The sequence below is a fragment of the Lissotriton helveticus genome, chromosome 4_1 (assembly GCF_964261635.1).
Source record: "Lissotriton helveticus chromosome 4_1, aLisHel1.1, whole genome shotgun sequence".
Classification (NCBI taxonomy): domain Eukaryota; kingdom Metazoa; phylum Chordata; class Amphibia; order Caudata; family Salamandridae; genus Lissotriton; species Lissotriton helveticus.
The window spans coordinates 512,549,573-512,564,978 of record NC_136063.1 but is presented as its reverse complement, the minus strand read 5'-3'; the positions used below and the strand labels follow the sequence as shown (position 1 = coordinate 512,564,978).

At 44.1% G+C, this 15,406-nt stretch overlaps 1 protein-coding gene across 1 annotated transcript in view; it reads right to left on the bottom strand.

Moving 5' to 3' along the window:
- The window catches only part of LOC144827218 (uncharacterized), a 346,090-nt gene that overhangs the window by 155,875 nt on the left and 174,809 nt on the right, over positions 1-15,406 (bottom strand). Inside the window, exon 6 of the mRNA XM_078685608.1 lies at positions 6,016-6,200. Coding sequence (XP_078541734.1) covers positions 6,016-6,200 — 185 coding nt within the window. The remainder of the gene's footprint in view (positions 1-6,015; positions 6,201-15,406) is intronic.

Sequence of the window (15,406 nt, the reverse complement as noted above, 5' to 3'; positions counted from 1 at the left end):
GCTTTTTATGACTGTTTTTCACCTTTAATCTGCTATAGATTGATGTTTGCACCATGAAAAAATGTAATAGTTATGCCAGCATTCATGTACATTTTTGTAAATATGTATGTTCTGTTGAACATGTAAATCTCCGATTCCTTTCCGCATTCGTTACTCTTATCTTTAATTCATTTATTTTTACTCTTTTCACTTTATTTTATATCACTAATCCGCCCCACACACTATTCCAGTGTCATTTGAGAATTCCAATATGGCGCCCGTTTTCGGGAGGTATCACTGTCCGCCACTCGCGGTGTTGTTTAGTCCGTCTTTTAGCCTCAGTCTTCATAACGTTGTGATAGAGAGGGCAGCCAGGCGAAGCTGCGAGCTTACTTTTGTACCCGGATTACCAGCGAGTGATTTTTGAACTTGACAGTATACGTAGAGGTGAGTTTGGAGGCAGAATCTCAAGTTTTAGGAGTAGAGCATTATGGAAGCGCTTAAGATCAGAGTCAAGCTTCCTTGTTTGTGTTTCCACCGACAGGGGAAGTCGAACGTCTGCCATTAGTCACTTGGGAACACGGCATTACAGCTTGTCTTTAGACTAGGTAAGAGACTGGGAGAATAGCCGCCAGGTGGCTGTGTTGATTTTGTGTGCACATTAGTAACGTGTGTTTTTTTGCTACAGGATCAATTCACCTCCTTTTTAAGAACAGTGAGTTTGTTTTGCGCATTTTATTAATGCACTAGGGTGTGGGAAAGAGGTTCTTTGAGCACCCTTGTTGTGATTTTTTTCACATCTCTTCTTTCTTTTTGACATTACCGCTCAAGCCTTGTACCTTGTGTGAAATCTGAACCCCAACAAAACCTGTACAGTTTATTAATTGAAAGTTATATTTAATTTCACAGGCCCCTGATGAAGAGGTCTCTCGAGCTTGAAATGCATTGGGCATGAAAGACAAGTCTTCAATGATGAATTGATGTATCAGTGTATCAAATATTGAAACATACAAACACAATGTTAAATGAACAGTGAATTTGATTTATTGTGATTGAATACAATAACGCTTAAAATCATTTGTGTTGGTTGAATTGTGTTCTGATGTTATATGTTTTTTGAAAATTACATGAAGTAAATCATATACGTATAAGTATAAGTATATATAAGTATATATACATAATTAAAACATAATTAAAACAGAGCATTTGAAAGAAGTGGTATTGAAGGTATCATACCGCCATAGCAACAGTGCATACAGGTTAAGTGTCACTCACACTTAAGCCTCATATAGGACACGTGGACACTACAACAATCAGACTGGATCTTGCGTTGCATGAAGGAAGACCAACTGCATGTAGAGAATCCCCAAAAATTGTGTATGTAATTTATGGGTCAAAATTATTAATATGCATGTTCTAAAGCATGAGCGTACTATTCAAGAGTTGCGCGTAAACGCTGTTATTGAAAAATGTTTGTTGAAGGTATTACGTAAATTAAACAGAGTTATCTCAGGCTCATATGTATGGACAGGGCGGTAGTCCACCATTCATCATTGACAAGAGACTGGCCAACCACATAAGGGCAGCAAGTAAACTAGCAGCTCAAGAATAAAGAGTTGACTAATTGATCATGCACCAGTACCTCATTCTCTATTCTGTGCCCTCTCCCCAGTATCTGGATGAGGGGGTAGATCATGGTCAAAGCCTATATATATAAGTCCCTTCAAGTGGCAATGTTGTGAATCACACAACAGATTGCAACAATCTTGCACAAAACGTCTGGGAAGTACACCAGCCCTACCCTCCACAGCACAGCTAAGACCTATGAAGGAAGTAGGCAAGGGTATAAAATGTCTTTGCCACCTTTTGTCTTTCCACCAGTGACTGTGGCAGTGTGATAAACTGGTGCAGTCTTCTGTGAGTTGTGTCCGCAGCTGATGCAAGCACAAGACTGGCTTTTAAGATGTCTAAGTTAACATAGTTGTCCCTCTGGAAAGATCCTGTCGCCATGAAAGGGAGTGCAACCAGTATTTTGATATAGACGGGGATAGTATGGGAGGGGGATGCGGGGGGCTCAAGCTCACACTTCCATTCTTTAACCTGGAAATTACTGCTTCCCTGAACATCCCAAAGATGATAATCCTTGCCTGCAAACCCTTACTGTCCTCCAAATAACTAGTCGTCAAAATGAGCAGCAAAGAAGAAAAGCAAAGAAGAAAATTCATCCACAGAAATAATAAAGGTAGAAAATGGTATCTGGTGGGAGAATTCATTTTTTACATGTTCAGCCTGGATGTGACTGTTTGGAGCGGAAATGTGTTTAATCTGTACATGGGTGGTGGAGTTCAGAACAATAACTCATTACATTATCAGGTGTGTTGTAAGTGTTGTAAGCCAAGATTAGCTTAAAGAAAAATAAGTATTGGATTTTACAAGATAAAAAACATTGAAATAAAGTTAAACATGATTTGCCTAAAAAATAAAACTTATAGGATCTTACAAAAATGTTCCTTTATTTTCCAATATATTTATATAGTTATTTGGTGGCTCCAAAATTGTATATGGGAGTGTGTTGCAGTACCAGTGGTAGGCCCTGTGCGGTGCTGGAGTTATTCCAAGGCTGAGCTAGAGTATATTTGCTACTTTGGGTCCATATTTGGTTGTAGTAACTTTATAAGTGCAGTCTGTGCATCACAATTGCCCTACTCTTTTGTGGGTGGATGTCTGTCCTTTGCTCCTTACCCGTCCCTTAATCTTGCATTGTCCCTCCTTATATCTCTCCCATTTAAATGTGAGTATTCCCCTTTTTCCAGTCACTTCTCTCTGTCAATCCCACATTTTCTACAGGCCTCTGCATGTAGATTTGGGAATAGTATGTTGTAGCATGTGTACTATTACCAGTGCTAAATTTGTAAAACGATGAGCGCAGGTGCCCAATGTTCTGCTCAGAAGCCCGTGGTCAAGGCTATTAAATGTCGGTGCACTGAATACTAAGGCTACATAGTCTGGAATCCACCTCATGCCTCTTTAATCCTCTATAATACATCCCCTTCCCTTTATCTCACTCTTGCAGGCTAGGTTTTCTCTTTTTGTGCCATTTCTTCCCGTCTTAATTTTCCTCCTTCTTTCCCCTTTGTTTGTTTTTCTCTCTCTTGCTCTTGGGAAATAAGTGGATGTGGAAAAATAAGTGATAGCCCCCAAAAATGAGTGTTGGTCGGACCCACCGCCACAAATTAAGCACTAACTACTACTATTGAAGTACTACTGAAGTACTACTAAAAGGACTATAAAGTATAGTTTGAGAGTAGGCCCCAATAGTTATACTTGCTATGTGCGTAGTGCAGTGGCATCAAGGTCTCTAGCACATCCTAAATGAAAATGAAAAATGGCCTCTGGCATAGGGAGTAGCCTTTGGCCAAATTATAGCACCCACCCATTAGCAACAACCATGGGCATGTGCAGCTGGCACTGGTGTACCATCGCCGCTGCTTCCAGAGCTTCCTGCACATCAGTCATGCCCTTAATACAATAAAGTGTGTCTTCAGAAAGACTAGACGAGGCATGAAGTCATTGAGGAACGTTATCATCTCTCCTTTTTCAAACTCTTCCATGATTCCATTTAGGTGAATGTTGACCCTTCTTGATCTATCGTCCATCTCTGAGATCTTGTGCTTAAGGCACCAGATTTCCATTCCACAGTTAGGTTATGTATGTAGTTCTCTTCTACCTTTTCAAATCTCCTGTTTGTGGAATCTAAACACCTTGGTAGGGAGAGCAATTCTTTTTTCAAAGATTTTACCTCCAAGGATCCTTCAGATATGGTATTAAATGAGCCCTTCTACATAATTGCTTTCAGAGTGACCTCACGCATTCTAGATGCAGATTGACAAGAGAAATTTTTGCAAACAAAAAGAGCCTTTAAGAAGAGGAGTTGGTCGGCCGGCCGACCAAGAAGACGACATGGGTCAGCAGTGGTGAAACAAGATCCAGTTGAGGGAGCCAGACCAGAAAGTCTCAATGAAGACTGTGATGGTTCGTTCTCCAAATATTGCTAGTGAATAATGAAATAGGTGGGAAAATCTACAAAATTCCTCACTAAATCATACAACACTGTATGTTCAAGTAGTAGTCTCACACCAGCGGTCCACCACAAAGACTGTCTGATGCTTCTCTGTGTAGGGTGAGGCAGGACTCAGTGTTATATGGGTAGGCAGTGGATGCTGATTTACATTGGAGAAAGTGTAACTAGTTTCATCCACTCCAACAAAAGTGTTCTTTATGAGGTATGTTAGTATTTGTATCTCCGTCCGAAGAGTGCTACATCTGAGTGCCTTTTGGTCTGTCTAGGTAGCCACAGTAAAGTAGATAATCATTTCACAATGAAGTAAAGAATGGTTCTCTTGAATCTAATCTAGTCCCCATTTTTCTTTTGTGAAGTGGATGTGTAACTCAAGTACTGTCTGATTAATTGGTTGCGAATTGCAAGGCTGTATGAGTTTATGCAGTTTGAAGATATAATATCTGGGGGGCTCTCTTGTGTTAACTCATGCAAGCGATGAGCACAGTTGAAGTAGACAGGGAGTTTGATTTTCTAATAGAGCACATCATTTTGCAGTGCCACTGGCCTCTATCCGCCATATCCCCTGGTCTTGCATGCCATCCACCAAGATGTGGCTGCAGCTGATCATTGCGTACCTCTGTGGGCCAGCTCCCAACATAGTGCAATCACGCATGCTGCCTGTCTGCATAGTGGACTGTGATAACATCAAGTTTCTCAATCTCACTAGCCGCCTATCATGAGATCAAGGACTGTGTAGTTTTGACAACCAGTTGCAGGGTAGAAGGGAGTTCAGAATAATTTCTTGACGGAGTGTCTGATTGCAGTGCTACTGGCCCATATCTAAGATGTCTCCCAGTTTTACGGATTAGCTTACTTGGCGTGTATTTTCTGTTGATCATCGTGTAATATCTTGTTGGTGCCCTCACCTAATAAATGCTTGTATGGGCCATTGTCTGCAATATGGGTCTGAAAGAACCCAGGAACTTCGTTGGCTGCCCATCCTCATGGCGGTGTTGGACAGCATCCGGGAATATCCATGATCCGCAGGATAATGTCCTAGAGCTGATTTCACAGAGCTGGCATCTTGGTCCGAGTCTGGTTCCGGTGCAATTCTTTCATGTTTTAGTGATGCCATGGATGATGGGAATGGTATAGACAATGTAATTTCATCAATAATGTCAATTCCGACTTAGGAGAGAGGCAGCTTGGTAACATTAAGTCAGAAATGACATCACAGTATAATTCATGAAATCACTGGTGTCAATACATAAACATATGATTATTTTCAAGTTTATCACAAAGTAAAACAACATATATAAAACTGTCGAAGTAGAATCGCCACGCTGTCAGCCACATCAGTAAAATTGATGGATTTATAAGAGCTATCAAGATAATGAACATTGCATGTATAAGACTCATCATGATAATGGATATCTCTTTCTTATTAGTCATTGTTTTCATAATAAAGTCAGGATTCAATAAATGCTTTTCCTGTCTCACCTGGTCTCCTATGCATTACTTTCTCACTCATTCCCTTTCTCGTGATATCCCTTGCAACGTAGTGCTGCCATTTACCCTATCACATGATATTTTCGCCAGGTGTGCCACATTTTTCGCACTTTCTGGAGGGGCCCTTTCTTGTCTAGAAGACCCACTGTACCTCCATGTATCAGTGTATATTTTGACATCACCTACATTTCTACTTACCAAAAGACCCTGGCACCTCTTTCTCCATGCCACATTTGGTGTACATTTTTTGGAAGATTTTAGGTGATCATTCAGCAAAACTTTCCTGTGGGAATTTAGACGAGAAACACACCTTTTGGGTATCTTATAAGACCCGCCCCCCATAACCAATCATAACCAACGTTATGTGCATGTATACATTTTTTTGCATTGTTTCATTCAGCAAATATTTTTTCTCAGACGCGTACACGTATCGTACAAATATTTTATAACCATTAATAATCACGTACTTGGGTTTCCAGAAGGTCCACATTTTGTTCTTTTTCTTTCACAGAGATAACAGCTCTTTGAAGCTCTTGTTGGATTTTCATCAGTTCGGCCTCTTTGAGTGCCATGTCCTGAGAGGCCATCTCATCCAGTTGTTTATATTTCGCCACATCTTCCATCAGAATATGTTTTTCTCTCGTGTTTGCATCTGTGGAAAATCAATTGGAACTTTTAAGAACCCTGCCATAGAGACTGAGATAATACTAGGTTGTAGCCATTTAAAATTAATTGCATTCCCAAACTAACAATGATGCAAATAGATGGTGGAAATCCAAGGTAATTTGAAAGGTAAGGTATTGGCGCTCTACTGTTTAGATGTAGTTGTTCAAGTTGTGCCGTGCTCCTGGGTGTCACTCTCCGATAGTGAGTGCAATTAGAGAAATCATGCTGGAAGCATCCCCAATGACGTGGGGTATGTCCCCTGGGCACTGGATCAATTGTCCTTATGAATAAGGTTTCCTTGTTTTACATACGATAAGAATAAAAATAAAAATATATATTCTTGAGAATTTCAAGTTTCAAGTATTTATTGTAGAATTGAACTTGTTTACATTCACATTTCTTAGAATTCTCATATCAATGTATGGTTCTTAATTTCCATTTTAGTATGAACGAAACTTAGAGGTCCCAATGCATTTCGGGCAAATAATTGCCTTCATCTGGGGATATTCTGTGGATAATAATGTAGTATAAATGCTCAATAAATTCGGAGGTCACTATGTGAACATGACATGATAATCTTGTGATACATATAAATTAACGAAAATCATGCTTTTTCTTAAAAAAGGACTCTTTGATGAGAACAAAAATCGGGAGGCAAACCCGGAGTTAAAAAGTGCTCGTGGCATTTAATTTAACCCGAGTGTTCATGACATTTTATGGTTCAATCCATAATGTTTGTGGTGCATTTAGTGCGCAAAATATTCGACGTGATACTAGCGTGATGGTGCCCGCCTATGTAGTTCATGCTCATTATAGTGTTAGAGTGATGGTATCCGTTAAAGTTATTAGAGCTCATGCTGTTAAATAAACGGCGATTGTCAAAAACAAGTAATCTGGTGCGGATAGGTGAAGTTTAAAGCTTACCTAAGTGTGGTTGTACCAAGCGAAATCGTGGTATTATTCGACTGCTTTCCTACACGGTTAGCCGGAAGTGTTCAAAGTCACCGTTGGGTGTGGTTTATGATCGCGCATGTTTGGGTGGTGTGTTAGTTCCCGAATGACGTGATACAGGGTAATTGACTTGACGCATGGAATGCTGGTACTTGTATGCCTGAAGGAATACATGATCCTAAATGCGAGATGTTTAACATGATTCTACTGGCTTGTAAACCTAAAAGATGATACGTAATTACACAAATATGAAAATATATAAACATGAACATAAATGCACATCTTTCAAAGACTGTTCATCGATTTTTGTTAAAGATAACATGTAAATTCAGTCCGGTCTTTAAGACCTTGAGGTTTCATGGAGTTTAACAAAAAAATCCAATAGTTCTCTCGTTTTAATAGGAAGTTGTGGTTATCTCTTCCCTCAAGTCTGTCAATGTTTTCCAACACACAAAATTTCATCTGCTGATGTTGTGATTAGCTTCTATAAAATGTTGAGCCACTGTGGATTTGATTGATTTTGTCCTTATGTTTGATTTGTGTTCGTTCAATCATGTTTTGACTTTCCTTTCCGTCTGTCCCACGTATACTCTTCCACAAGGGCATTTTAACATGTATATTACATTGCTGGTATCGCATATGGCAGTAGCTCTTATTGGGATTTTGTGACCTTTCATCGGATGGTTCATACTAGTACCTTTTATGACGCTATTGCAGTGATTGCAATTCCAGCACGGTTGCGTGCCCTTATATGTTTTTTTTTGATTTTGAGGGATCCCTGTGTGTTAATAGCTCACCCAAATTTTGGCTTCTGGTGTAGGCAAAAATGGGTTCTGTATCAAATATATGGTTGAAATCTTGTTCTGTTCTGAGTATTTGCCAGTGTTTTTTAACAATCTGTTTGTAAGCTCGGCTTGACGTAGAATACTTGGAAACTACTGTTATTGTTTCCTTCTCTGATTTCATTTGTGTTGACAGTAACTCCTGCCTGGATTTTTGTAGACATCGGTAGTGTGCTTGCTGAAGTACCTGGTCTGGGTATCCTCATTGTTTGAATCTTTGGGACATATCTTCGAGTTGTTCACTTGTTCTGGTTGGATTAGAAACAATTCTTTTGACCCTTATCATTTGACTATAAGGCAGATGCTCTTTAAGAGGTTGCGGGTGGAAGCTTAGATAATGTAGGGTGTTGTTCCTGTCGGTATTCTTTCTGAAGAGATCTGTTTCGAAACCTGTTTGAGTCTTGGTGACTTTGACATCCAAGAATGTAATTGTGTCTGTTTGTATTTCATGTGTAAATTGAATTCTCGCATCAATAGAATTTAGTTTCTGTATTTCTTGTCTTAGGGTCAATTCAGGTCCTTGCCATAGAATGAAAATGTCGTCGATGAATCTGACAAATAGTTTCAGATGGTCAAACCATGGTTGTGTTGAAAGTATGTGGTCTTCCTCGAATCGATTCATTCAGATATTGGCGTAGGCCGGCACCGCACAATTTCCCATTGACGTGCCGGTCTTCTGTTGGTACCATTCATCATTCCACTTGAAGTAGCTGTGCATGAGGGTGAATTCCATTAATACTATCAATAGAACCTTGAGATCTTCTTCGAATTCGGTGTGAATTAACGCATGTTCAATAGCTTCTATCCCTGGTTGATGAGGGATGGAGGTATAGAGTGAATTCACGTCTATAGTACATAGTAGAATTTCTTCAGGATTGTGTATGGTGATTTGGTTGAGTTTATGAAGGAAGTCAGTGTATCCTTGACATAGGATCTCATGGTTGAAACACTCGGTTGTAGATATCGGTCCAAAAGTTTTCCTATCGGTTCATGTAAACTTCCTTTAGTGGAAACAATTGGTCTGCATGGTGGATTAACCGGATTTTTGTGTCGAATATGCTACTTACCAGTATGCATCTGTTCTTGGCATGTAGGGCTGCTGACATTCATATCTATAGCATAGATTGCCGCCTAGAGTTGGGTCCGGATGATTGCACATTGTTGTCCTGGAAGAGTCTTCGAAGTATCACGAGATAGGTGGCTCCTCCCCTGGACTACAGTGCGCATGGGCATCGACTCCATCCCCAGATTGTTTTTAGCCATTGTGGCGAAGATGGAGTGTAACAGCGTGAGTGATGACCATGCTAAGAGTAAGTGTAAGTGCTGCAGCCGCTACAGGCGCCGGGGAGGAGGGCGGGCGATATGAATGTCAGCAGCCCTACATGCCAAGAACAGATGCATACTGGTAAGTAGCATATTCGGTTCGAGGCATGTGGGCTGCTGAATTCATATCTATAGCATAGAATATATAGCAGTCCCTCCATTAGCGGCGGCCGCCTGTGCCAGCTGCAGCAGTTTGAAAAAGTGTTTTTAGAACAGCCTTCCCTACAGCTGCTTGCTGTTTGGAGTGCACATCTACACAGTAGTGTTTTGTAAATGTGTGTAGGGTAGACCATGTGGCTGCTCTACAAATGTCTTCTAAAGGGATATTTCCAAGGAAAGCCATGGAGGCCCCCAACTTGCGGGTGGAGTGGGCTCTTGGGGGGATTGTTAAAGTGCGCTTAGCTTTTTGATAGCAAATCTGAATACACTTAACGATCCACCTGGCTATACCTGCTTTGGAAATGGGGTTGCCTTTGTGTTGTGCGGAGAAGGCAACAAAGAGTTGTTTCGTCTTCCTAAAATCTTTGGTCCTATCAATGTAATACATCAAAGCTCTTTTGACGTCAAGAGTGTGGAGCATTCTTTCTGCCACTGTCTCAGGATTTTGGAAGAACACAGGCAGTTCAATAGTCTGATTGATATGGAACAGTGAAACCACCTTTGGAAGAAATTTAGGGTTAGTGCGCAGCACCACCCGGTTGGAGTGAATTTGTATGAATGGCTCTTGTACAGTCAGTGCCTGGAGTTCACTAACACGTTGCAGTGACGTAATGGCTATGAGGAAAGCCACTTTCCATGTTAAGAACTGAATCTCGCAGGAATGTAGAGGCTCAAAAGGTGGACCCATTAGTCGGGTGAGGACCACATTAAGATTCCATTCAGGAGCTGGTGGGGTCCTGGGAGGAATGACTCGTTTGAGTCCTTCCACAAAGGCTTTAATGGCAGGCACTCTGAAAAGGGAGAGATGCTGCCTGTTTTGGAGATAAGCGGCTATGGCGGATAAATGTACTCGAATGGAAGCATATGCTAGATTGCATTTGTAAAGATGTAACAGATAGCAAATGATGTTGTGCGTGGACGCGTCAAGCGGGTCTATGTTGTGGTCTACGCAATAAATGACTAACCGCTTCCATTTCGCCGCATAGCATGCTCTGGTGGTGGGCTTTCTTGCCTCCCGTATGATATCCATGCAGTCTGGAGGCAAGTTGAGGTAGCCAAACTCTAAGACCTCAGGAGCCAGATCGCCAGGTTGAGCTGTTGCGGATCTGGGTGCTGAATGTCGCCATGGCTCTGCGTCAAAAGTCTGGGTGTGAGGTGCAGCCTTTGATGCGGTACCACGGAAAGTTCTAGAAACGTGGTGTACCATGGTTGGCATGCCCAGGTTGGAGCAACCAGGATGAGCGTCATTGAGTGTTGCTTTAGCTTTCGTGACACCAGCGGTATTAGAGGTGCTGGGGGAAAAGCATACGCAAATTTGCCTGACCAGTTCATCCATATCGCATTGCCCTGCGACTGTGGGTGCGGGAACCTGGCGGCAAAGCTTTGGCATTTGGCGTTTTCCCTTGTGGCGAAGAGGTCTATCTCTAGATGACCCCACTGCTGGAAGTACGGGTGGAGCACTGATGGATGTAGCTCCCACTCGTGCATTTGGTGGCTGTACCTGCTGAGCAGATCCGCCATCTGATTGTCCTTGCTTGTTCCTTTGAATGGCCCACTTCCACATGCTCTGAGCCAGATGAGACAACTGTGGAGAGTGTGTACCTCCCTGCTTTTGAATGTAGTACATGGCCGTCATGTTGTCCGTCCGGATCAACACGACCTTGTTGCACAGATGTACCTTGAATGCCTTCATTGCCATGAAGATTGCCATCAGCTCTAGGTGGTTGATGTGCATCTTCTTTTGCTGCGTTGTCCATAGTCCCTGCACTGTGTAGTGAAGTACATGAGCTCCCCAACCCTGGAGAGATGCGTCCGTCGTTAGGATGATCTGTGGCACAGGCTCTTGGAACGGTCGGCCCTTGCAAAGGTTGTGTGGATTCCACCAATGCAGAGAGTTGTATGCACGACCGGTCACCAACACTAGGTCTCTCAACTGTCCGTGAGCCTGATTCGACTGACGTGCTAAGCACTCTTGAAGCGGACGCATATGTAGTCTCGCGTGCGGGACTATGAAGATGCAGGAGGCCATCATGCCTATCAACTGCATGAACACTCGTGCTGGAAGTGAGTGCTGCGGTCTGAATTTCTGTATCAGCAATTGAATGCTGTTGATCCTCACTGAATTCGACTGCGCTGTGGCTGCCAGAGTGTTTATTGTCGTGCCTAGATACTGCCGCACATGGGCGGGCTGAAGGTGTGACTTTGGATAATTCAGTGAGAATCCCAGATCGTGAAGAAGGTGAATGGTGTGGGACATGTTGGCAGCGCACTGCTGGGCCGACTTTGCTTGGACAAGCCAGTCGTCCAAATAGGGGTAGACGTGCACGTTTTGCCTCCTGAGGTGCGCAGCCACTGTCGCCAGGCACTTTGTGAACACCCTGGGCGCTGTGGTCACTCCAAAAGGGAGGACTTTGAATTGGTAATGCTGATTCTGAATGGTGAATCTGAGGTATTTTCTGTGTGACGGATGTAGTGGAATGTGAAAATATGCATCCTTTAGATCTAATGTTGCGAGGAAATCCCCCTGATTGAGCAACGGAAGAACCTGCTGCAGTGTGAGCATATGAAAGTGTTCTGATAGAATGTACTGGTTCAGGGGCTTGAGGTCCAGTATGGGTCTGAGGGACCCGTCTTTCTTTGGGATCAAGAAGTACAGGGAGTACACTCCTGTGCCTTTTTGTTCCACTGGTACGAGCTCGATTGCCCCTTTTTGCAGCATGACGAGTACCTCTTACTGCAATAAGTGCAAATGCTCTGTGGACATAGGACGGTGTTTTGGGGGTATGTTGGGTGGAGTGGATGTTAACTTCAGACAATAACCGTACTGGATAAGCTTTCTGACCCACCTGTCTGTGGTGATGGATTTCCAGACTGGCAGGAACTGTTGGAGTCTCCCCCCGACCGGTGTTGTATGGTCGGGGGCAGTGACAAGGCGTCACTGTTTGTTGGCGGCGGAGGATCGGGAGCTGTTGTTTCCACGACCTCTGCCTTTGGCGCTGTTTCCGCGATAGCCATTTCTACTTTGTTTGTTGTATGAGGTTTGTGCGCCACTTTTCGTGTACTGTGTTTGCTGGGACAGCTGGCCTCTGGAAACACCTTTATTGCTTGAGCGACGAAAAGAACCACCCCTGAACTGCTGGGACTGGAGAGCCCCCATAGACTTTGCAGTCTCGGTGTCTTTCTTGATTTTTTCTAGGGTGGTGCCCACCTCAGGTCCAAATAAGTGATCAGGGTTTACAGGCTGATTTAGGATGGTGGTTTGTATCTCCGGCTTGAACCCGGAGATCCTGAGCCAGGCTTGACGCCGCAACATCACACTGGTGTTAATGGCCCTGGCCGCGGTGTCAGCTGCGTCTAGTGAACCCTTAATAGAAGCATTTGAGATGAGTTTCCCTTCTTGTATGAGCATCTCTGCTGCCTCTTTATATTCATCTGGCAAGTGTTGTAACAGGGTCTCAAGTGTATCGTAATGTGCCCTGTCATATCTGGCTAAGAGTGCCTGAGTGTTTGAAATGCGCCAGATATTGGCTGCTTGAGCGGCCATCCTTTCCCCTGATGCTTCTAGCACTTTAGATTCCTTGTCAGGGGGAGGGGCATCACCAGTAATTTGTGAGTTTGCCCTCTTCCGGGCATTGGAAACTACTAAAGAGTCCAACGGCAACTGGCCCTTGATGTAGGTAGGGTCCCCAGGCGCCGGCTTGTACTTTATTTCAATTCTGGGGTTTATAACCCTGGCTCTTGTGGGTTCTTTAAAAATGTCTGCAGCATGTTTTAAGACACCCTTCAGCATAGGCAGAGGCTTTATGGTCTTCTCAGAGGTGGAAAAGGTGTCAAACAAAAAATCCACCTCAATAGGGTCAGCATGGAGCTGGACGTCATGATTTTTGGCTGCCCTCTCAATAAGCGCATTAAATGCCGCTGAGTCCTCAGTAGGTGACGTTTTGACATTATACACTTGAGTGTCTGGTGCAGTTTGTGGATCCCCTGGGTCTGCAGCATCTGCCCATGTGTCATGTTGATTTTCAGGATCAGTGTCAGCAGGGTAGTTGTACTCATCATAGTCACCTTCCCCAGCCTCCACATCTGAGTAAGTGGGCGAGGTTGGAGCAGTTTCCTGTCCACGTGGAGCTATTAGTTCAACAAGAACGGGTGAATCCGTGGAATCCTTCTTTTTCTTTAAAGGAATTGTGTAGGACTTCATAGGCTGTGCTGGTGTGATCTTTCGTTTATAAATCGAAAGTTTCCCGGTGTCGGCGTCGATGAATTGTTCCGACTGCTCCTCCAGCAGGGGTTGTCGATGCTTTGTGCCCACAACTGCCGGGGCAGGCTTCGGCCCCGTGGACACCTTCATGGACGCCTCGACAACCTTCTTCGGCGCGAATGCCTTCCGCGCCACTTTCGGCGGCAGCGTAAACTGAATAGGCGCTGTCGACTTTTGTGGTTTGGTGGCAGGCTTCTGCGTGGAAGTATCCTTCGGATCGACAGCGGAAGGTTTGTCCTTAATACGTTTCAACGATTCCGACACCTGCTTCGTGAAGGAGGCGGACGGCTGCGTCGACTCGACAGGTGCCTTTGAGCCACCACCAGGTGCACACTCGAGGGTTGTAGTACTTTTGGCCTTGTCCGGCCGATGCGCAGGATCGACAACTTTTGTAGCTCCGAGTCCTTTGTCTGTGTCGACGGGCCTCGGCGCCGAAGTCTTCGGGTCGACGACCTTGACAAGTGCTTTCGGTGTCCCAGTCTTCGGCTCGACGCCCTTGAGCGACTTCACCGGTTCGACAACCTTTTTGTCGAAGCACTTTCGGGTTTGTAGACACCGAAGCTTTCTCTTTTGGTTTCGATTTCACCAATGGTGGCTTTCTAGAAGTGTCCGTAGCCGGGCCCGGAGGCGAGACTGTGGAACTAGGTGCAAGATCTTGGGTAAGGCCATGTGGCGATCCCTCGACCTGAGCCGTAGATATTGTTTGAACGGGGCATAGCTCCTCGCTTGAGCTATCTTCCGTGGCCCCATAGGCCGCATCGTCGTCTCCTACCTCATCAACGATTTCTTCTGCATCGAGCATTTCTACGTCTGCGTCGTAGTTGAAGTCGATCTCTGCCGCTGGATTGGAAATCGGCTCTTGATCTCCCTGCTCATCTGCCTCTTCTCCCTCGGTATCGAAAATGTTCACCGGGTCAGGTGCCGTCTGCTGGGCCTCCTGGCGCGCTACGCGCCGAAGTCGAATCGTCTTCTTGGAGCGGAAACGAGAACAAGCCATACAGTTGGCTTCATCGTGTTCCGGCGACAGGCACTTGTTGCACCCCGGGTGGACGTCGATGTGGGGATACTTCGAGTTGCACACGGGGCATCTCTTGAACGGGCTCCGTTCCATGATGTTTCATCGAATAAGATCTGTAGCGTCGACCGTGCCTCGAGCACTGAAGAGCCACGTGACTCCTCTGGATGTCCGACTCGGGAACTGAGCTGGAACAGAACTGGGCACCGATCGGAAGACAATACCGACGATATAGGAAAGGCCTTTGGGCCAAAAAGAAAAGTTTCTATTGATTCCGAACTTGAGTGATCAAATATGCATCCGAACCCAATGGCGGAAAAAAACAATCTGGGGATGGAGTCGATGCCCATGCGCACTGTAGTCCAGGGGAGGAGCCACCTATCTCGTGATACTTCGAAGACTCTTCCAGGACAACAATGTGCAATCATCCGGACCCAACACTAGGCGGCGATCTATGCTATAGATATGAATTCAGCAGCCCACATGCATCGAACATCTTGGGCACCATAAAAAATGATGGACTCCTGGGGTTACTTTGTATCAAATATCTTTTGGTTCTCTCGTTGATGGTTCCGTTCTGAAGAAATTCTACTATGTACTATAGAAGAAGATCTCAAGGTTCTATTGATAGAATTAATGGA